The 22,095-nt window shown below is 51.8% G+C and overlaps 2 protein-coding genes, 1 long non-coding RNA gene and 1 other non-coding gene across 10 annotated transcripts; 1 reads left to right on the forward strand and 3 right to left on the reverse strand.

Annotated features, from left to right (window-relative positions):
* Positions 1 to 1,974: 1,974 nt before the first annotated feature.
* Scamp4 (secretory carrier membrane protein 4) lies at positions 1,975 to 16,124 on the reverse strand. 5 transcript variants are annotated; one of them, XM_031350368.1, is made up of 8 exons: positions 16,049 to 16,064; positions 15,685 to 15,758; positions 10,002 to 10,049; positions 9,391 to 9,519; positions 9,070 to 9,226; positions 7,928 to 8,029; positions 5,266 to 5,383; positions 1,975 to 3,168 (listed from the first exon to the last, which is right to left on the reverse strand). In XM_031350368.1, exons 3-8 carry the CDS (start codon positions 10,006 to 10,008, stop codon positions 2,989 to 2,991), a joined length of 693 nt encoding a protein of 230 aa, XP_031206228.1. In that variant the 5' UTR covers positions 10,009 to 10,049; positions 15,685 to 15,758; positions 16,049 to 16,064; the 3' UTR covers positions 1,975 to 2,988. The 5 variants fall into 5 exon arrangements, with proteins under 5 accessions (XP_031206228.1, XP_031206227.1, XP_031206226.1 ...); XM_031350367.1 differs by lacking the exon at positions 15,685 to 15,758 and having other exon boundaries at positions 16,049 to 16,124; XM_031350366.1 differs by lacking the exons at positions 15,685 to 15,758; positions 16,049 to 16,064 and adding an exon at positions 10,406 to 11,122.
* LOC116076667 lies at positions 6,092 to 6,200 on the reverse strand. Its single transcript, XR_004113064.1, has one exon. It is a non-coding gene; the product is annotated as a U6 spliceosomal RNA (small nuclear RNA).
* Positions 11,230 to 16,113, reverse strand: Adat3 (adenosine deaminase tRNA specific 3). Of its 3 annotated transcripts, none has more exons than XM_031350364.1 (2): positions 16,049 to 16,113; positions 11,230 to 12,578 (listed from the first exon to the last, which is right to left on the reverse strand). In XM_031350364.1, the coding sequence occupies exon 2, from the start codon at positions 12,560 to 12,562 to the stop codon at positions 11,516 to 11,518; it is 1,047 nt and encodes a 348-aa protein (XP_031206224.1). In that variant the 5' UTR covers positions 12,563 to 12,578; positions 16,049 to 16,113; the 3' UTR covers positions 11,230 to 11,515. The 3 variants fall into 3 exon arrangements, with proteins under 3 accessions (XP_031206224.1, XP_031206223.1, XP_031206225.1); XM_031350363.1 differs by lacking the exon at positions 16,049 to 16,113 and adding an exon at positions 15,685 to 15,758 and having other exon boundaries at positions 11,230 to 12,753; XM_031350365.1 differs by lacking the exon at positions 16,049 to 16,113 and adding an exon at positions 15,685 to 15,741.
* LOC116076540 lies at positions 16,089 to 17,944 on the forward strand. The gene is made up of 2 exons (XR_004112975.1): positions 16,089 to 16,200; positions 17,464 to 17,944. It is a non-coding gene; the product is annotated as an uncharacterized LOC116076540 (long non-coding RNA).
* Positions 17,945 to 22,095: the final 4,151 nt, after the last annotated feature.

A 22,095-nucleotide genomic window follows, 5' to 3' on the forward strand; every position in this document is an offset into this window, starting at 1 on the left:
GAAAGCTGGCAGATTACTTGCTTAATACCTGTCCTGTGCAAAGCATAGAGGAAATCATTCATCAATTGATTGGTGATGTTAGCCCAGAGATAGCTAGCCCAGAGAGTAATTGGTTGATTGGTGATTTGTGATGACTGCATTGGAGGGAAGAGCCAAGTACATTTTATCTACTTACCATCCTGAGAAAAGGTGGACTCTGGCAGAGCTCCCGCAGCCCCCAGGTTCTGACAAGAGTGATTCTATATATACCTCTCCTCTATATCCCCATTTTAAAGCATCTCAGAGCTTTATAAAGCATAGAGGAACAGTCCTAAGTGAGAGTTCCAGGGAGAAGCCTCTGAACTAGCACCGGGAGATGGATTCTTTTCCTGACTTCAGAGATGGGCATGCTCTGCACTGTGCCCTTAGCATCCAGGCAAACCAGCAGGAGAGGTGACTGGAATACACCAATAAAGAACAGCTCAGTCCAGAGTGCTCCAATATACCTGTTATCCCAACATGTAGATAGTTGAGGCAGAAGTGGAGTAGTGGCTGGCACCTTTAATCCCAACACTCGAGAGGCAGAGGCAGGAGGATTTCTGTGAGTTCAAGGCCAGTCTGGTCTACAGAGTGAGTTTCAGAAGAGGCAGGGCTACACAGAAAAACCCTATCTTGACATCCCCTTCCTCCAAAAAAAGGTAGATGCAAGAGAATCATGAGTTCAAGGTCAGCCTTGGCTACATAGTTTGTTCAAGGTGAGTCTGTACTACAGGAGACCTTGTTTTAAAAAAACAAGGCCAGGCGGTGGTGGCGCACGCCTCTGCAGAGAGGCAGAGGCAGGCGGATTTCTGAGTTCGAGGCCAGCCTGGTCTACAAAGTGAGCTCCAGGACAGCCAGGGCTACACAAAGAAACCCTGTCTCCAAAACAAAAAAATAAAAAATAAAACAAACAAACAAACAAAAAAGACTAAAAGGAAGAAGGCAGAGACTGGGTCACAGTGTGGGATCGTATTAGAGACTGGGAACAGGGCGCCCTCAGTGTGGGATCCAGTGTGAGTGGAGTAGAGAGGGACCTGGGCCATTGTTCCAAGAAGGGCAGCATTCAAGAGGCCCCCTTAGTCTGAGAGAAGTCAATAGTGTCCCCTGGTGGCTAAAGGCAATGTCACCATAACTATGGAGAAGATGGGGTGAGAACTTTAGATCCCTGGTCCTGCAGCAACTGTCACTCCTATGTGTGGTAATGGGTTGTGTGCAGACACAAGCTTACAGGGGAAGTTTCAGTTAGCTGGTGCCCTGTGGCAAGCTTGTCTCCATTCTGTGGGACAACACAGAGGTCAAAGAACAAAGAGGGATGGCTCCAAAGTGGCCACTTTGTAGGAAGTCCAGCCCTGCCTTCTTCCAGTGACACATGGCAGCCAGCAACCCTGGTCCTTGGTCCTTGTAGACATATCACCCGTCTCCCTGTCTATGGTCTTCCTCACAGCAGGCACCTGTCTGCCTCTCTGCTTTTTAATGGCACGAGGCAATTGGGTGTTCAGGACTACCCTAGCACCAGGCTCACTAATGCTCTGCAAAGACTCCATTTCCATTGGTGCTCCCATGAGCACCCACCTGCCTTTTCTGAAGCCTTTTTGAGACAGGGTCCCATGTAGCCTAGGCAAGCTTTGGATTTGTTATGTAGTCCAGGATAACCCTGAAATCTTATTTTCTAGGGATGTGTATGTCATTACATATGATTAGTATTCAGGTAAACAGCAGAACATGGTGGGGCTTGCCTATGACCCCAGCTCTGGGCAGGCAGAAGCAGGCGGATCCTTGGAGCTCACCAGCCAGCCAAGCCAAATCTGTGAGTTTCAATTAAAGTTCAGTGGGAGATGGCCTCAAAAGAGAAGGTGGATGGCAACAGAAAGCAGTAGGTGATTTTGACCTCTAGGCTCCACACTGCATGTGCATACACATAGCATGTGCCTTCCCATCCATAGACAGAGGCTCTGCTGCAGAAAGAGAATTTATTTCCAGAATATTTTCACATAACAAAACCAACTATGGCATGTGGGTGCACATGCCTAGGGGTGGGTAGAGAAGAGCTGCAGGTGGCTCTAGGGTATCACCTATGGTGGGCACTTGACTCTATCTCCATGCTACTCTGAGACAGGGTAGAGGCCAGGGGCCCAGACAGTTTGGCATGATACTGGCACACAGCCCTGTGGGGAGGCATGGGGACTCAGTGACTTGGCTGTTAACATCAGGTCACAAGGAAGACTATTGAGTCCAGTGTCATCGGAGGTGCTGTGGACATTTCAAGACTCAGTCTGGCTCTCCTGGCAAGGCCACAGCTGCCCCGAGAAGGCAGAGGGTGTGGGGAGAAGCACAGGTCTCTCTCTAAGGCACAGATCTGTCCCGGCAGTCCTGTGGCTGGGGGTATGGCCTGCCAGGCAGCAAAGCCTGTTCCTCTCCTCCAGTTGCCCACAGAGAGGGAGGGGGGTCTTCTGACAGCCAGAGCACCCTCAACCAAGTGGATCAGGGCCTGCAGGTGGGCAGAGGTCTACTCAGGATCCTGGGGGGTGGAGGGGACAGCACGTTGTCACTGTCATAAGGGATGGGACAAGGAAGTATCAGGGCCCAGAGGAGCACGAGTATAGTGGATGGTAGAGCAGAGGATTCAGGCACGACCGCCATGCTCCTGACTGTCCACTCACCCATCTACACAAGCGCTTGGGGTTTGGCTTTATACATCTCAGCAACACAAAGGACAGGAGCTTAGAGGGTGAGGCCTCTCCTTGCACAGGCTGGGGGTTTCTACCCTCTTAACAGATGGGAGCAGGGCAAACCCAGCCAGGCTCTGGTAGGATGGCAGTGGACAATGGCTGTTGGGCAGTGCTTGCTGAGGGCTTGGGCAAGAGATGAACACGGGCCAAAGACCTCCCGGGACCCTTGGGAGATGCTCAGGCCTCAGGACCGAGGGTGATGGCAGAAGACAGAGCCATGGTACTGGGGCCAGCCAGCCGCCTAAGGCCAGTGGCCTCCGCTGGATGAGTAGCTGGGGACGGTGGGGTACTCAGGCAGGCTGTTCCCAGAGAAACTGTTAAACTGGGCCTCCCTTGATGGTGGGTTCCTCCAGGTACCAGCGCTCCACTCTGTCTGTGCCTTCTGCAGGCTTCCACCAGCTCCACGGTAGATCCTGTGCACCTGACAGGGGCAAGGATAGAGAAGAGGAAGTCAGTGTACTGACAGAGACAAGGACCCACTGTGAACTGAGTGACACTGTAGGGCAGTGCAGGACCTGTGACCCATCTCTATATTGCCACCTCCACAGCCCACAGGATACTCCAATTGAACAAGCAGGCATGTGCCGCCCCACTGTGCCATCTCACTATCACACACTATGCATGTGTGTATGTGCATGCAAGCATGTGACCTGTGACTATATTTTACAGCCCTCAAGGGAGACAGTGGTGGGCTTGTGTGCTCACCTCATCTCTGCACTCGGGGAGCGAAGACATAGTGGACCAGCAATGTAAGGCAACTCTGGGATAAATAGATGCTGTATGTATGTTTGTTTGTTTTTAAAAAGCTGGGGTGTGACAGTGGTGTCACACACCTTTAATCTTAGAGCTCAGGGGGCAGAGGCAGGAGGATCTCTGAATTTGAGGCCAGCCTTGTCTAAAGAATGAGTTCTAGCCAGGGCTACACAGTGAGACCCTGTCTCAGAATAAAATAAATGAAAGCCCAGGCATGGTGGCACACCTTCAATCCTCACATGGGAGCCAGAGGCAAGTGGACCCTTGTGAGTTCAAGGTCAGACAAGGCTAAACCATGCCACACTGATTGGGCTGGGATAGAGCTCAAACACGAGTCCTGGGTTCCATCCTCCCTAGCACCACACAAGCCAGGAGCAGTGACACAGTTGTCATCCCAGCACTCTGGAGTCAAGAAGCAGGAGAATCAGGATTTCAAGGTCATCTCTTGCTACCCAGTGAGTTTGGAGACCAGGCTGAGCTACATGAGACCCTGCCTACCAAATTTAAAAAAAAAAAAAAAAGCCTACCAAATTTAAAAAAAAAAAAAAATTCTTTTCAAACAAAAACCGGCAAAAGCTCTGAAGCCAGACTGGCTCAGCTCGCCCTCCCAGGCCTGCCTAGCACAATGTGCAGCCTCTCCTCTGCTCGTGGGGTCCATTCTCTTAAGAATTCTTCACAGTACCCTGTGTTCCAGGGCTAGCCTGGGATGTGGGGTGGTTCCATGCAGGGGCCCACCTGCCATCTCTAGCTTCACAGGGCGCTCTGGCACTTGGAGAGTGTGATCTGTTACTGCAGACAGGGCTGGCTACTGTAAGGATGCCATGTGCCATCTTGGACTCCATCTATCAACACTATAGGACCTCAGGCTTCGCTCCAGGGCCTGGGCTGCTCATTCCTACATACACGTCAACCTCAAGAATGGAAAAGTGGCTCTGGGCTGGGCAAGGTGGCAGCCTGGCACATTTGAAAGACCCTGGGCTCATGCCCATAAAACAAACTACAAAAAAAAGGCTTTTAAAAAGGTTTATCTTGCCAGGCGCTAGTGGTGCACGCCTTTAATCCCAGCACTTGGGAGGCAGAGACAGGTGGATTTCTGAGTTCAAGGCCATCCTGTTCTACAGAGTGAGTTCCAGGACAGCCAGGGCTACACAGAGAAACTGTGTCTCGAAAAACAAAACAAAACAAAAGAGTCTAAAAAGGTTTATCTTGGGGCTGGAGAAATGGTTCAATGGCTAAGAGTATTGACTGGTCTTCTAGAGGTCCCAAGTTCAATTCCCAGCAACCATGGTGGTTCACAACCATCTGTAATTTGATGTTCTTCTGGTGTGTCTTAAGACAGTGGCAGTGTACTCATATATATAAAATCTTAAAAAACAAAAACACAAAGGCTTTTCTCCTTCCCTGCAGACATCTCTGCCAGCTCCAACCAGCTCCACAGCTGTTCATGGCAGACCTGTGCTGTCTCTGGAAGCACATGTCCAGGTAGCGCTGCTGCAAGTGGTGTCTGGTGAACCTGGCCTGGGGGAGGGGCTCCTGCCCTCCCTACAGAGAAAGCTCCTGAGCCTAAACTGTTGGTGCCGCTGACACTCTTGCCCTCCTCTGGGATCTGAGGTGCGGACACCTAAGCAGAGAGCTATGTATCCCCCACAAACCCTGTGAGTTCCCAGGAAACACGACTCCCTGTCACAGCCTGCAGCTGAAGACATGGGGTGTTCTTTGGCGTACACAGAACGGTGAGGTAGAAGGAAGTTTTAGGATGACTCACCTTCACAATAGCAATGGCCATCACAAGGGCAGACAAAGAAAACATGATGGCCGGGATCAGCATGACCACAGCAGCTCCAACACTGGTCCTAAAGAATCCAACGGCTGCCAGCCAACCACTGCATAGCAAGAGGGGACAGAGTGAAAAGGGCTCAGCCCACTAAGAAGGGCCTGCCGTCTTCCACTATATGCAAAGAGCTCTGACAAATCAACAAGACATCATTAAATAAGGCATACTCTCCTTCAGATGTACACAACTCCAACAGATTATTATTATTATTATTGTTGTTGTTGTTGTTGTTGTTTTTTCCAGACAGGGTTTCTCTGTGTAGCCCTGGCTGTCCTGGAACTCACTCTGTCCTGGAACTCAGGCTGGCCTCGAACTCAGAAATCTGCCTGCCTCTGCCTCTCAAGTGCTGGGATTAAAGGCGTGTGCCACCACTGCCCGGCTCCCTCGGGCCTTATTATTGAGGAAAAAATAAATAAAGAACTTTGAAGGAGTCATGCTCTGCTAAAGACCAGAATGTGGCTGACCAACACAAAATGATGGTTACAAAAAAAATGTAACCATTTGGTAGGTTTCAGCTCCTAGAGCACTGCGAACAGGAAACAATGTTATGTCAAGGCCTCGATGCCTCCAGATCACTATGGTGCCTTTCATTCTCTACATATTTTTGTTTTTTGTTTTTCAAGACAGGGTTTCTCTGTGTAGCCCTGGCTGTCCTGGAACTCACTCTGTAGACCAGGCTGGCCTCAAACTCAGAAATCCGCCTGCCTCTGCCTCCCAAGTGCTGGGATTAAAGGCGTGTGCCACCACTGCCCAGTTCTCTACTATTTTTTATGGAACAGTTTTGCGTGTCATCCTTAAATTAGCAGGGGCCATGCTAATCTTCTCTATCGTTCCAATTTTAGTATATGTGCTGCCGAAGCGAGCACTTCTCTACATATTTTAAATGAACTAAAACTCAAGAGACTGGGGCTGGTGAGATGGCTCAGCGGGGAAGAGCACCGACTGCTCTTCGGAAGGTCATGAGTTCAAATCCCAGCAACCACATGGTGGCTCACAACCACCCATAATGAGATCTGATGCCCTCGTCTGGTGCGTCTGAAGACAGCTACAGTGTACTTACATATAATAAATAAATGAATCTTAAAAAAAAACAAAACAAAAAAAAAAAAAACAAAACTCAAGAGACTAAATCCTAAATCCGTGGGGCTTGGTGGAGCAGACGTGTCGTCCAGGCACTCAGGAGGATCAGGAAAGAGTTCACTGTCATCCTTGTATATGTATACACTTTGAGGCCAGCCTAGGCTATGTGAAACCTTGTCTCAAAAATTTAACAAAACAAAAACGCATGTGTGACTTTTTTTCTCCTTCTGTTTCTTCCGGACAAGGTTTATCTGGGTAGCCCTAGCTATCCTGGAACTCACTCTGTATACCAGGCTAGCCTGTAATCTGAGATCCACCTGCCTCTGTCTCTTGAGTGCCAGGGTTAAAGGTATAGGCCACCATGCCTAGTTTGTGACTCTTACCTAATCTTACCCATCCAGCTCCCCGTGGTGTCATGAGGGAATCCATTTCTGGCTCAATTGTTTGGTTTGGACTCCTGTACAAGGGCTGGGATTACAAGCTAGAGGCAATTTTCCTAGGCTTGTTTCTGGTGTCTGGCGTGTGCCTGTCTGTGTCTGTGTCAGAAGCTTGGTCTCTTCCTCTGTTATTTATTTCATAAACTTACTTGGAAGGGCACGTGCATGCTGTGGTACATGTGCCTTCTCACCCTATGTGACCTCAGGTGTTCAGGCTCAGGTTTGGCAGCAGTCCTTTTATCTGCTGAGCCCTCTCTCCACCCTCCACCATACTGTTTTCACACTGGCTCTTGGTTTTAGCTCCCACCAGCACTGAGTCACACCAGTGTCACAGCAGGTGGAGACACAAGCTGGGACCATACGCTTCCAGAGCACTCACTTCCTGACTCTGCCCTGCTCCTGCACATGGCGGCTGAAGTGCTGATCTGGGCACTGTCGCCTGGTGCTGGTGCTGAGGATGGATGTAGGGCCCCCAAAGCCCAGATCTCATTCTGACTCTTTATCACCCTCTGACACTGTCCTGAAGGGCTCTCTTAACAGACAGAGCTCCACAGCAGCTCAGGTTTGCCTTGACTTTGCAGCAGTCTTCCCTCACCTTCCTGGAACTAGAGGCATGAGGCCACCTTCTCCTAACCATGTCCGTTCTTTTTGAGACAGAGGATTGCCGTGAATGTCTGCAGTGCTGCAAATTCAACTGGGCACTATATGCAAGAGCTATACCCCTGGCCTTGAACTCATGACCCTTCTGGGCTCTGGGATGACAAGTGTGCTACCATGCCTGCTTTATGTGGTCCATTTTGGTTTTTCGAGACAGGGTTTCTCTGTGTAGCCCTGGCTGTCCTGGAACTTACTCTGTAGACCAGGCTGGCCTCAAACTCAGAAATCCGCCTGCCTCTGCCTCCCAAGTGCTGGGATTAAAGGCGTGCGCCACCACTGCCCGGCTAGGCTTTTCTTTTTTGCACACTCTCCTAACATCTGTCTGGAGGACACCCTCCATGGGGCATGTATGCCCTGGATCCTTGCTAGCAGACTCTTACACGGGCATACAGGTGACACGCATCCTTTTGTCTGCTTACCACGCGCCCCAGCCCGAGAAGCCAATGGCCTGAATGACGGTCAGCACAAACTGGGCTCCAAAGATGAAGAAGAATGTCATGAAGTTAAAGGAGCTGTCGGCTCTGCAAGTGACAGAAAATGCAGGGGTCACCCACACTTCGAGGAGGGAGTGGGGCACAGAAGACAAGCTTCCCTTGTCCCTGATGTACTGAAATGACTAAGGCCCTCCTCCGAGCACTCAGCCTGGGATGCCACTGCTCCTAGGGACACCATGGGGAGAAATGGAGCCCCAGCATCATGGAGAATGGCAAATGCCTTGTCACTATGAAGGTGAAGGGCCATCAGCAGGCTGCTTCTGCTTAGGGGAAGGGTCTTCTGGGAGTAGAAGGCGGGTCTCTACTCTCTACAGACTGGAGTACTATGAGGCCCCAAACAGGTACTAGGCTCTCATACATGCCATAGTTGAGGGACCTCGTGCTCAAACACAGAAGGCCACACAGGTGTACCGAACAGGCCAATCCAGAGATAGGAAGCGGATTTGTGGAGGCTGGCTTCCTTTGGGGCGATAGAACCTTCTAGAAGCAAGCGCTGAAGCTAACCCACTGCACTCCAACACTGAGGTACTTTGTAGTCAGGAAACTACAGAACAACACAAGGCTCACTGAAACCATTATTGAAACTTAAAATAGGGTAGAGGTGCTGCTGCCAAGCCTGAGGGCCTGACTTTGATCCCCACAACTTACCTGGTGGAGAAAGAACTGTCCTGTGACTGCTATAGCTGTGTCATGGCACATGCACACTCGTGTGTCTCCATGTGCAGGCCTGCAATCCAGAGACTGCAGCAGGGAGGGGAACTGTGACCATACCTTCCTACAGTGACACTCCACATCACAGCACCAAGGGAGGGCACAGGAGCCCGTGGCTCACAAGCTGCTTGTTTAGCATCTCACACCCTGGGCAATCCCAGCAACCCCAGTCAGCAGTTAGCTGTGGCCTGTGGTCACTGATTGCTGACCATGACATAAACGGCCACCCACACTGGATAAGTGGAGGCCAAAACCTATCCTGGATGGGCAGGTCCCAGGCCTACAATTCTAAGCATGCTCACCCCACAGAGTGGGTCTAAGATTCTGTGGCCTAAGGGCCCCTAGACCAGGCTTACCGGAAGGCCTTGTACGCAGGCCGGAACCAGCACACATAACTGCAGGGAGTGAAGATAACCAGCCAGAGCAAGGCCAGGCCAAAGTTGGCACCAGCTCCACCTGCAATCCACCAGGCCAGGCAGGCTACCAGGTTTACACCCAGAGTGGCACAGTAAACTGGAAGGGAGACATAGATGGAAGAGTAGGAGGTAAGTCACCAGGGACCTCATCTGGGGCCCAGGGACCCTCCCTACCAGCACATTAAGGATGAGCCTTGCACATCTCCTGGATCACAATGCTCCTGAGCTCAGTGGGGACACTGCACCCCTGGAGAGGCTCACACATCCACAGCCGGTAGATCCTCTTCACCAGCACCTGGTGCTCCACGGGGATCTCATCAGAGAAGTCCTGGTAGAAGCAGGGCTTCAGCGGTAGGAAGTGAGGCAGTGGGGGGAAGTTGTTCTCCTTTCCTGCAGGAAGGAGACCCCAGGTAGCCTGCTATAGCCAGGTGCCTACCGGAGCACCTCCCTGTACTTCAGGGTATACAGCACACAGACCCTCCAAGATTGGCCATACCATCTCTGGGCTGCAGCCAGAGTCACATACCAGCATTACATGTGTTTTGGGAAGTAGAGGGAAGGAAACCATTAGAGTAGCCAGTTAGTATAAAGGCCCTGGGGTTGGTACCCAGTGTCCAGTTGTTGGGCTAGCAAGGAGGGCAGAAAGAGGTAGACCCAGAGGCTCCTCCACGACCCCTAGGGGAACGGGCATAGTCCTCTAAGCTGTCTAGCCTCAGCCCTCATCTGCAACCTGGATGATGATGGCTCTTTGGTGGCCTATCTGTGCCCCACTGTGGCACCCAAGGTGTTACAAGGCAGAAGCCAGGGAGGCCAGGTCAGCTCTACAACCAGCTGGGAGTGGGGGACACTACCTGAGGAGCAGGGCGACTCACCTGCCATTTCTGTATCAGCTGACCTGGCACCCAGGCAGAAGGGGCCACCTGAAAGAAGACTAGTGTTAGGGCTTTGGTAGCCACTGGGACCAGGAAGACCCTAACCCAGCCCACTGCTGCAGGCTCTGCTGCATAGGACGCCAGCTTAGCTGCTGGATCAGTGGGTGTTGGGCCTGCCTCACATCACGTCTCCTCAGAGCATCCCTGCAAGGGGCTGGGTCAAGCTACCAGCTGGGTCCACCCATAGCCTTGGAGCCAAGATGTCATGGTCTCAGTGGCCCCACAGACGGCTCTAAGCACCTGCTGGCACATCCCTCATACTCCTATCCTATAAAGTCACCCAGAATAAAGCTCCCTGCCACATGACAGGCACCTGCTCACACCAGCTTGGGCGTGGAACTCACCCATTAGCTCTCGTCAGGACCCTAGACAGGCCAGGGGCACCTAGCAGTTACTTTTCAAAGTAGCTCAGCTCCTTAGTGCCACCTTCAAGACATGACGGCCCCACAGGGTTTCAGATGAGAACGTGGCAGGGACACCCTTGTGTCCAAGTTCAGGCCCTGTTCAATCAGGTGTCACTGGCACCATAGTCCCACAGAGTCTTAGGTTGGACTGCTCAAAGGCCTGTCTCAAAGACTCTTCCTGCCTCCTGGTCACTGGAGGCGGCTGCAGAAGCATGTCTGCCAGGAAGGGCTCAGGTTTCCCTTAGATGAAGAAGGATGGAAGTACCCTGAAGATGCAGACAGAGCCCAAGCCTCACCTCTGCTCTAGGCAGGCCCTCACTACTTTGTCCACCCAGCCTAGGTTTTGCCTTTCGTGCCTGAGGCCAGAAGGTGCACCACCCCTAAGGGCAGCGTGGCATGCACAGGCACTCCCACCAGCCAGCATATGCTGCACGGGTGCTCTAGCATCCTGCTCCGAGGACAAACATCCCACTACACTTAAGACGATCCTTTTGGAGCTCCCACACTCCCTTCCCTCATCAAAGAGGTACCCAAGATGGCCATGAACAGCCTTTGGGTGAACAGACCCCAGGCCAATAGGCTTCCAGACACACATGAAACTTTCAAGAATTCAGAAGACAGGGATGGGTGCCTACTAGGTTATTTCTGTCCCTGGAAGCAGGCAGACCCCACTGCACTCAGCAGGGCTGCCCACTCTCCTTCCTCACAAGCCACAGCCTGAGGCAGGTGTCGCCCTCGGCCCGCACCTGAGTGCAAACGGGGACTTGGTTTGAGGTGCTTTATTTTCACACTCGATGGCTGTTCCCCGCCCCGAGCCTGGAGGACCACGGAGACTGTAAGACAGCCACTGGGCTTGTAAGCAGAGCTGAGCCCCACGGTCGTTGCAGCCAGCAGAGAAGGGAGCTGCAGTCTAGAAACTGAGGCCCACAGTCTGGCACAGGTGGTCAGTGTCCTCAGACAGAGGTGGGGCCCCCAGGCCCAAGGCCATGGAGCTGCAGGAGATGCGGGCTGGCCAGGAGCAGAGAATGGTCTAGAAGCAGGTCACCAGGACTATGGGTCGGGGTCCAGCTGGCGGCACTGGTCCTCTAGGATGCCTCGGAACACCTGGAAGCGGTGGTTAAGGTCTGGCCGAGCGTGGACACGGAAGCGCGTGCCCAAGGCGCCATCAGGTGATGGCGCCCCATAGAAGACTCGCTGGATGCGAGCGTGGACAAGGGCCATGGCGCACATGACGCAGGGCTCACGGGTGACATACAGGTCATAGCCAGTGCACACATAGGGCAGGCCATCCTCGTCCAGCTTGCGCACGCTGCCGGCGCGGGCGCCCTGAGTGGCAGTGGCCTGTGTAAAGGAGCAAGCTGGGTGGCGTCTGAGGTCACAGGAGCCGCGGCCCTGCCCCTGGGCCACCAAGTCGATGCACACCATGACGGCATGCAGCAGGGGGCTGGCTACGCTGCTGCAGTCATGGCCTATGGCCAACACGCGGTCCGAAGCTGGGTCCACCACGATGGCACCCACTGCCCGAAGCCCCTGTGCTGCTGCCCTCTGGGCCGCTCGTACCGCCCATTCCATGTGGGTCTGCATGGTGGCTCGAGCCTGCGCAGAGAAGAGTTGCCCAGCCAGGGCACTGGTCACCTGCTTGTCTTCATGGAAGGATGTGGGCCAGTGGGCCCGCGCCTCTTCAAACTGGCTCCGGGTGAGGGGTGGCCGGGCGGGCACAGGCACCAGGAAAGGTGTGCCCAGGCCGCGCGGGTCCACGGCCGGCCTGGGGAGGAGCTCGGCCAGGGAGCGCAGGCCAGCAGAGGGCCCTGCCAGGCACAGCAGCAGATCCGAGTGCCCACCACCTGCACCACGGCTGGGGCGCACCCGCTTGAGGTGGGGCTGGGCAGGAAGTGGATAGACAGCGGACACCTCCCGGAGAAGGCGGGACGTCTGGCGCTTGTCCAGGACAGGTGCAGCATAAGCCAGTACCAGCTCCACGGCCCCCGACTGCTGCTCCGACAGGACAGGGAGGGCTTGCCATGGTGCCGGCTCTTGCTCCTCGCTTTCAGCCTTCTCAGGCCCAGGTTGCTCTGCAAAGCCTGAGGTGGGCTCCATCCTCAACGGGGCTCGACTGTGGGAGACAGAGATGGGACTGGAGCATCATCCGTCAGCTTCAGTGGGGCGGGGGTCTGTCCGGGGATGCTGTGGGTTCCACCAGGCCCGGGAATGAGGAGTCCTGAGCGCCAGGTAGAGTTGGCTTACTCCCTGGCCGCATAAGGAACAATCGTGCCCGGCTCTTCAGGGCTCTGACGAGTCCACGTGCACCCAACAGACGCCGTGTTGAGGACAGTGTGGAGACAGGTATTCATTACTATCAAATCCAAAACCTACCCTAGCAGCACGTACAAAGCCCTGGCTTCCAGACCCCGCCCTGAATAAACCAGGCCTGGTGGGACCCTATCATCCCAGGAGATGTAGGCCAGAGGATGCAGAGCACATGGTGATTTTGAAGGCAGCCCTATGAAGAGCTACATAAAACCTTGTCTCTAGCTAAAAATACCAAAAAACCAGAACAGCTGCTGACATGCTTTGGCCAGCTTCAAGACCTCAAGCCTATAGTCAGAAGGAACCAAGTTCTGCCTGCAGTGTCTAGTCCAGCCCATGAGAAAACAGCCTCATGGGTCCTCGAGTAGGTGAGACCTACAGAGGATGTGGCCATAGCACATGCAGATCCTGGCTCTGGCCCCAGGGCTGATGGCCCTTAGCATTCCAAGCTGCTAAATGTCCCATTTTCTACACAGTGAATATATATGTGTGTGTGTGTATGTATATATGTGTATAGATAGATAGATAGATAGATAGATAGATAGATAGATATATGTATGTATGTATGTATGGGGTTCAGGACCACCCCTCCAAAAGCATACAGTTAGACTGACAGTGTTCCTGACCCCAGGTGGCTTCTATGGGACATGCCCATGGTGGTGTACCTGGTAGCACACACCTGTTAGAACTTGGGGCAGAAGCAGGAAGACAGCTATAAGCCAGCCAGTCAAAGCAACAGAGCAAGAACCCATCTCAATCCTCTGCACCCCCAGAAAAAGGTGGTGGTGGGCCTAAGATGCACCTTAGAAGAATGCAGACTCTGCCAGGAAAGGTAGGAATGTGCCAGGAAAGGTAGGAATGTGCCCATGACCTGCTTCCACGGTGAATCTGTGCTCAGTCAACCCACTTCCCGCTTCAGTGGACTAGCCTAGGAACCTGGCTATCCATGGCACCTGTCAATGCTCATGGCCTACTGTGCAAGCATCCCCATAAAGCCTGAGCTGACAGCCAACACCATCACCATCCTGTTACACACAGGAAAAAAGCCAGGCTCCCCAAAGCGCCCAGTGAAGGCAAGGCTGTGGGAGGGGATCCTCTTGGGCCCCAGATGCTTCTCATTGCTCAGTCAGAGCTAGACAGGGCAAGATGGCAAATCTGAGGAAAGGCAGCACTGCAGCAGGCTTCACACAGCCCACCTGCCATCCGGTTCTCTGCTACCAAACCCTCTCGCCATCCTTAGTCCTTAAATCAATGGCTTGCCTGACAGCTAGCTCCTTGCCACATCTTGCCCTGACAACTAACCACAACCGACTGGCAATAAGGCCAAGCAATCCTCAGAGCGGTGCCTAGAATCCCCTAGAAGGGGAGTGGGTATAGCTCAATGGTGGGAATCTGCCTGCCCAGCTCAAACCCTGAGTTAAATATGGAGCACCAAAAAAACAAAAACAAAAAACAAAAAAAAAGCAAAAAAATAAAAAATAAAAAAATAAAAAAATTAGAAGGATACAGGGGGAGGGGAAAAAAGTGCCCATGAGGTGACTTGCAGGGCTGCGTTACCTACCATCATACCCCACACCCTGCCACCCCCACCAATGGTTGTAAGCTTCCTAACATGGAACCTATAGGAATAGCCTATGCCATGGTCTCAGGTACATCTGTTGGCTTTTGGGGCTCACCGGGCTGCCCAGGTCAACACTGAACGGCACTATCGGCTAACACTATGAGAGTCACAGGTGCCACTGGGAGCCCTACGACCAGGAAGAGAGAACAGCACCAAGTGTGTCTGAGAGCCTGGTGTCACCATGGCTGCCCCTGCACAGGCCCCATCGCAGGCAGAGCCCGTGAGGCTCATGGTGACATCTACCCCAGGGCATACACCACAGCGCTTCCCTGGGCCACAAAACACCACTGTCTCCAGGGCAGAAGACACAGCCTTGTTTGTCCCTCAAGACTACAAGGGACACACAGAGAAGGGTGCCTTGGGGACAGACAGCCTGGGCTTATGGGCCTCTGGGGAGGAGTCTAATAGCTATAGGATGGTAGCCAAAGCTTGGCCAAAAGGGCCCTCCATGTTCATTGATAGAGGCCCATTCTGTATGATTATCTTCCCGTTTTGCTTTGAGACAAAGTCTCCCTGTTTAGCCCAGGCTCTAGCTCACCGTGTATACCAGACCAGCTTCGTTCTCTGGTCACCACCTCACTCGTGTTGGGACTGAAGTGGGCACCAGCATGAATGGCTCCCTTGTTTTAGGTGACAGGTGCCCACTGTACATCAGCATGGGAACAGATTTAACAGGAGCTCCTTGTGCCACAGACAAGGACATACGGTCCGCCAGACGCTCTCCACGGGCTGAGGAATCCACCTCTGAGGAACCACATCCCCTCTGCATTGAACAACTGCTGGCAAACAATGGGCGCTGGGTCCAAAAGAATGGGACCATGGCTGGACAGGCTACAAGGGACAGGAAACAGGACTACTGCATCAGATCTGGAAGCTCAGGGTTGAAAAACCAGGCACTGAATAAGCCACAAGAGAGGAGTTCTGGGCCAGCTAGAGCGACACAGGAAACCTTCCAAAATAAAAAATAAAGGTGGCTCGGGGCAGAGCTCAGCAGTAGAGAGCCTACCTATAGCCTACAGTGAGGGGTTGAAGCTTAGGTTAGGGCCCCTAGCCCAAAGCACCCAGTGAGGGGGTGGGTGCGCAGGGGTAGAGCCCCTGCCTGGAACCCTCCAGTGAGGGTCTGGGCACAAAGATAAGCAAAGCTCCTGGAATCCGCTTCTGAAGAGAGGGGAAGTGGATCAGCCGTACAGTGCCAGTCTAATATAACCAAAGTCCAGGATTCGATCCCTGGGGTCACCAAGATACCAAAGAATTCCCATAGGGTACCAGAACTTAAAGGGAAACTGCACACCTGCTGTAAAGATGGTGAATAGATAACCCTGAGGCAGGGGACTGTGATGACCCGGAACATACAACCGGAAGCAGCTGGAAATCACGGGGTTTCCGGAATCAGAAGTAGGGTACACGCGTGCGCCACAAACCGACAGTGTAGGGCGCGGTGGGCGAAAAGCCCTGTGCGCACGCGTACTAGCGTTGACTGCTCGCGCACGCGCGCCCCCACTGACTCCCGGGACTCGCGCAACTCTCTCACTCTTGTCTGTCTGCCCGTGCAAAGGCCTTCTTTCCCTGTCGACCGCCCTTGCCTCGTCGCCATCCCCGGTGCGCCGTGGCGGATCCGGAACGGCGGAAGCCGAATCTCTACGGCGGGTGCTCACCTGAGGGACGCCCGCGCGAACTCCACGCTTATCCAAGTCCTAGCAACCGGGCCGCCACGCCTGCCGCCGTGGGGCACGATGGGAGCGTAGTTCCATGGGCGGGGCCTGCGCGACGTTGGAGCCTCGACTACATTTCCCCTAAGGCCGTGCGCGTGAGTGCTTCACTTGGCCTTGCGGAGTCTAGGGGTTTTTCTTCTGTGTGCTGCAGTGGGTAGAATACTGTGTTACTTGGTTTGAGATCTAGGGATGGCACTGAACTCGGCCCCTGCGTGACACTTTGAGACATCAGCAGAGGGAAGACTTGACGCAGAAGGAGACTCTATGGCCATTAGTCACTCAGCATCAGCCTTCATACTTCTGTAAAGTCCCATGTAGCTGCTGAACAATCACATTTTGTTTGTTTGTTTGTTTTTCGAGACAAGGTTTCTCTGTGTAGTCTTGGCTCTCCTGGAACTCACTCTGTAGACCAGGCTGGCCTCGATCTCCCAAGTGCTGGGATTATAGGCATGTGCCACCACTGCCCGGCGGAACAATCACTTCTACTGCTTGGAAAGTGACTGTGGTCTGAGGTTTAAGGTCCACTCAGGTCCTCATTTTCCTCATCTGTCCAATGGGTGAAACAAATATGTGAACTCCTGAATAAGACTGGGGCTGAGGCCTTAGCACAGTTCATGGAGTGTTTGCCTAGCACCTAGGAGACCCTGAATTCCATCCATAACATAGCTGATGGCACAAACTGGTCATGCCAGCACTCCGGGGGTGGACACAAGAGATCAGAAGTTCAAGGTGATTGGGGCGAGGGCCTTTAATCCCAGCACTTGGGAGACAGAGGCAGGTGGATTTCTGAGTTCAAGGCCAGCCTGGTCTACAGAGTGAGTTCCAGGACAGCCAAGGCTACACAGAGAAACCCTGTCTCGAACCTCCCCCCAAAAAACAAAAACAAAAACCCGAAAAAACAAAAACAAGATGAAAAAAAAATAAATGATCAAGTAATAGAGGCAGGAGAGATGATGTAACATTAATATTTTTTAGTTAATTACTAATTATTTCAGATAAAGAGTTTCACTGTGTAGCCTTATCTGCCTAATATGCCGTTCCCAGGCTAGAGTCCCTGAGTCACTCCTGAGTCTCTCCCAGGGCCCTTCTTCCTCCATGGCTCGGGACACAAACAGCAGACTGCCTGGCTGAGCTGTGACCAGCCAGGAAGGTAGAAAGTGGCACCAGAGAGCCTGGGGTTGGCCAATCTCCAGGGTCAGCCTGTTTGCCATCTTCTAGGCCTGTCTGCCACACACAATCTTTCTGGAATAAGGAATGTCTTGTGTCCAGCTATCAGAGCAGAGTAGGTCTCCTAGGATTGGTTTATGACCGCTTGCAAGACAGATAAGTGGTCGTCCTCTCCCCCCCCCCTCTCTCAGCTTGGAAGACCCTTTATGGAAAGAGCTCCAGTCCCTACCTTCAGTCCGTATCCTGGGAACGGAAGCTGTTGGAGAGCCTTTTGAGGTGCTGCTTGGCAGGAGTCTGACAATAGCCAAGGACAAGGAAATGGACTTTAGGAAGGAATCTGACATTGGCCATGACAAAGAAGATACTGACCATCTGCAAGAAACAAGCAACCTGTTCTTTGTACCACCAACAGTATTTGATGTCGTTAATTGACTATATTATTTTCTCTTAGCAATTGTTAGGGACCAGCTTACTATGTAACCAGAGATGACCTTGCACTTGAGATCTTCTGCTTCCACCTCTGAAGTACTGGAATTAGATTTTGAGGTTTCCATATCTGAAGAGTGAATTGTTTAGCATTTCCTGTTGCCTGAATCAATTCAAAATTAGGTCACTAGCCTGGGGTCTATAATAAGACCTGTCAGAGAAGGGGAGGGGAGCAGAAAGAAAGGAGAAAAGGAAACAGAGGGTTAAACGGAGAGGATGAAGCTCACTAGTACAGTGTTTGTCAGGTACATACAAGGCCCTGCATTGGAACCCCAGTGTCATATTGTTTAAAAAAAATGAAAACAGTGGAAAAGATACTACTACTCAGAAAATAAAGCTAATGGTCTATTGTATATGTCAAAAAAAAAAAAAAAAGACATAAGTGGGAGATTAGTGTGGATGTGACCAGCATTACAAAGCGAGAACCCTTAGGTACAGTTTCTGGCATCTAGGAAGCTTCGTGAACCAAGGGTCTTGGGAGGAAAACCAAGAGTTTTGGGTCATCACACCAAAACAGGGCCAAAAGAAAGCCCATGTTATTTCTTTTAATATTTTTTGGCTAAGGCCAGGTCCATAGAAATGCTATGCCAGGAGCTGTAGAGATGGCTCTGTGGCTGCTCTTCCAGAGGATGAAGGTTCAGATCCCAGCACCCACACTGTTTCTCACAGCCATCCCTAACTCCAATTCCAGGAAATCCAACGCTCCTTCAAGACCTCTGTGGGCACAAGGCACAATATATATATACAGGCAAGGCACTGATGTACATAAAATAAATATTTTTTTAAATGTTCTGCTAAGGTTGGAGAGGCAGCTTGACAATGGGAAACTCTGATTGCTATCCCAGAAGACCCTGGTTTGATTCCCAGCACCCACATGGTGGCTCACAACCATCTGTAATGCCAGCTTTAAGGAATACACTGCCTTCTTTTGGCCTCGATGAGTGCTAGGCTGGCATATGTTACAGAGACAGATAGATGTGCAAACATATGCATAAAATGAAAATAAGTCTTTTTTTTTTTTTTTTTGGTTTTTCGAGACAGAGTTTTTCTGTATAGTCCTGGCTGTCCTGGAACTCACTCTGTAGATCAGGCTGGCCTCAAACTCAGAAATCCTCCTGCCTCTGCCTCCCAAATGCTAGGATTAAAGGTGTGTGCCACCACCGCCCAGCAATAAACAAGTTTTCTAAGAGATGCTATGCAAGGGAGCTAGAGAGATGGCTCAGTGGTTAAAAGGACAGCCTGCTCTTCCAAAGGACCCAGGTTAGCTTGTACCTGCGAGGTAACTGCACTGCACTTCCAGGGGACCCAGCACCATCACACAGACAAACCTGAAGGCAAAACATGCTCTCTCCCTTGAGCCGTGCCTCCGCCCCTCGCGGCAGAGTCTAGGCAGAGGCTTCACTCTGAACCATATCCCCAGCCCCTCAATTGTATAGCAGTTTCTCTTTGAGTAAACTGGGAGTGAATGCCTTTAATGTTCTCAAGGGCTTATGAAACATTTGATCCTGCAATGAAGCTGTGACATTCAGAAGACAATATAGTAGCTTGAGGAAGTCCCTGAAACTGAGAAGATTCACTAGGCCCCTCCCTCCTCAAGCCTTAAAAACTGCTGAGGGACACCAGAAATGCCTAGAAAAGTCAGAGATTAGCTGAGCTGCCTGGAGGGATACTCTCCCCTCCAACCTACTGAGCAGACTGCAGGCTGTGCTGTGTGCTCCAGGCCCCCAGCTTTCCTGAGCTGGCAGGGTGGCAGGGTGGGCTTTTCTGCTGTTGTAAGTAGTCCCTCACCCATACTCTTGTAAGTAACCCCAATAAAACTAATGATTCACCAAGTTAGACTTGGTTTGGGCTATGACGGTCCCTGTTTGAAGTGGACCGGTAATTGTTCACTTATCCCGAGGAAGAGTGTCACATTCTATCCTCCTAGTGGATTCTAGGCAGGAGGTCTACCTCTGAGCCACACCTCAAAGCCAATTTGTCCTTTTAACTTTTTTTTTTTTTTTTTTTTTTTTTTTTTTTTTTTTTTTTTTTTTTTTTTTTTTTTTTTACTTTGCTAGACAATGGTAGCACTTACCTTTAATCCCAGAATTTTTAGGAGGCAGAGGCAGGAGAATCTCTGTGAATTACAAGCCAGCTTGGCCTACATTATGAATTCTAGAACAGCCGGAACTATATAGAGAAACCCTGTCTCAAAAAATTGGGGTGTCAGTAGCGGGGGGAGAATAAAGAGGGCTGGGAGTGTAGTCAGGGTGGAGCACCACCTAGAACTCCTCCATAAGGGGATATGGTCGTTGTCAGGAGTGGAGCTTGGCCTCGAACCTCCTAGTGAGGGGTTCTGGGCGCGTGTGCGTGTGTATCTGTATGTGTGCGTGTGTGTGCATGTGTGTGCATGTATGTATGTGTGTGTGCATATGTGCGTGCGTGTGTATGTGTGTGTGCATATGTGTGTGTGTGCGTATGTGTGTGGGGGGGGTCAGGGGTGGAGCATCTGCCTAGAACCTCCCAGAGAGGGACTGGGGGCATGGCTCAGTGTGATTGCTTGCCTGCTTTGTAAGACGCCTTTGGCTTGACCACCAAAAGACAAATAAGCATAGAGTTCTTGGAGTGGGTATCAGGGAAGGACTAGTCCTAGGTCTAGGGAAGCAGCTGGGGTTCCTCTGCCCCTCTTGCACTGCCTTTCCAGTCAATCAGCCATCTGCATGACACCTCTACACAGCTTGGTAGTTCTATTTTAAGAATTCCCCACTTCCTGCCTTGCCTCTACACTACAGGAACCACCGCCCTCCCAGCCCCTTGAAATCACCCATGATCTGGGCACCCATGAACTCTCAAAGTGCAGCTATCTTCAAGGTACAGCCTCCAGTTGGACACTTGTGACACCCAGGACTTGGAACCTGCTTTCTAATTTGGGAAAAGAATCGTGGGGTGGGGCTGGCGAGATGGCTCAGCGGGTAGGAGCACTGACTGCTCTTCCGAAGGTCCTGAGTTCGGATCCCAGCACCCACGTGGTGGCTCACAACCACCCATAATAAGATCTGATGCCCTGACACCCTCTTCTGGTGCATCTGAAGACAGCTACAGTGAATTATGCCAGAGCGAGTGGGGCCAGAGGGAGCAGGGCAGGAGCTGTACACATAAGATAAATAAATCTTTAAAAAAAAAAAAAAAAAAGAATCGTGGGGTGGTGGCTTTATGCCTGTGATCCAGTCCTGGGGAGGCCAAGGCAAGAGGAGCACTAAACTGAGACTAGCCTGTGTTGCAGCATATTTGATCCCAGCATGAACCCAGAGATTGTGAGCTGGAAAATCTTGTTTCTTCTTGTGGTGTGCCTCAGCCCTAGCACCTTTAACCAAAGGGCTTCCTGCAAGCAAGAGCTAGGTAAAGTGAAGACAGGTCAGGAGATGGAGCAAACAGCCAGCTGACAAGGAGAGAACATAAGAAAACCCAGGGAGCCGGGCGGTGGTGGCGCACACCTTTAATACTAGCACTTGGGAGGCAGAGGCAGGCAGATTTCTGAGTTCGAGGCCAGCCTGGTCTACAGAGTGAGTTCCAGGACAGCCAGGGCTACACAGAGAAACCCTGTCTCGGAGTTGAAAGGCAGGTGAGACATCATGGAGAAGGAGAAGAGCTTTTCCCTGTGGGACATCCGTGGAGGAGGATGGTCAGCCGAGTGTCTTCTGTGCCTTTCTGAGCTAGCAGGCTTTCACTTCTGCATCTGGCTCCTGAGTCTTCATTGGTAAATCGAAGGTTTGGGACATTGTTTTAAAAACTACAAGCCTTGGGCTGGAGAGATGGCTCAGCGGTTGAGAGCACCGACTGCTCTTCCAAAGGTCCTGAGTTCAAATCCCAGCAATCACATGGTGGCTCACAACCACCCATAATGAGATCTGATGCCCTCTTCTGGGGTGTCTGAAGACAGCTACAGTGTACTTAGATATAATAATAAGTCAATCTAAAACAAAAAACAAAACAAAACAAAAAAAAAACTACAAGCCTGAGTTAAGTAGTGAGAACCAAACAAAAAGGAGTTCGAGGCCAGCCTGGTCTACAGAGTGAGTTCCAGGACAGCCAGGGCTACACAGAGAAACCCTGTCCCCCAAAAACCAAACCAAACAAACAAAGGAAGGCAGATAAGGGGTCAGAGCTGTAGCACAGTGAGCAAGTGGCTTGCTTCGCATGCAGTAAGCCCTGGGCTCCATCCCCATTGCCACATAGACAAGGCATGGCAGGCCTGTTGCCAGCACTTGGAAGGCAGAGGCGAGAAGCAAGATCAGGCATTGGAGGTCATCCTTGGCTACATAGCATTGGAAGGCATCCTTGGCTACATAGCTCATTTG

This window comes from Mastomys coucha, unplaced genomic scaffold (assembly GCF_008632895.1).
Source record: "Mastomys coucha isolate ucsf_1 unplaced genomic scaffold, UCSF_Mcou_1 pScaffold4, whole genome shotgun sequence".
Lineage (NCBI taxonomy): Eukaryota > Metazoa > Chordata > Mammalia > Rodentia > Muridae > Mastomys > Mastomys coucha.

What these genes read in the sequence shown, in the direction of transcription:
- Adat3 (XM_031350364.1), bottom strand. Translation starts at nt 12,562, where the DNA reads ATGGAGCCCACCTCAGGCTTTGCAGAGCAACCTGGGCCTGAGAAGGCT.
- Scamp4 (XM_031350366.1), bottom strand. An exon ending in AGCTGATACAGAAATGGCAG is followed by an intron (nt 9,520 to 10,001) that starts GTGAGTCGCCCT and finishes TCCTTCCTGCAG; the next exon opens with GAAAGGAGAACAACTTCCCC. An exon ending in TTCTCGGGCTGGGGCGCGTG is followed by an intron (nt 5,384 to 7,927) that starts GTAAGCAGACAA and finishes CTTGCTATGCAG; the next exon opens with TGGTTGGCTGGCAGCCGTTG.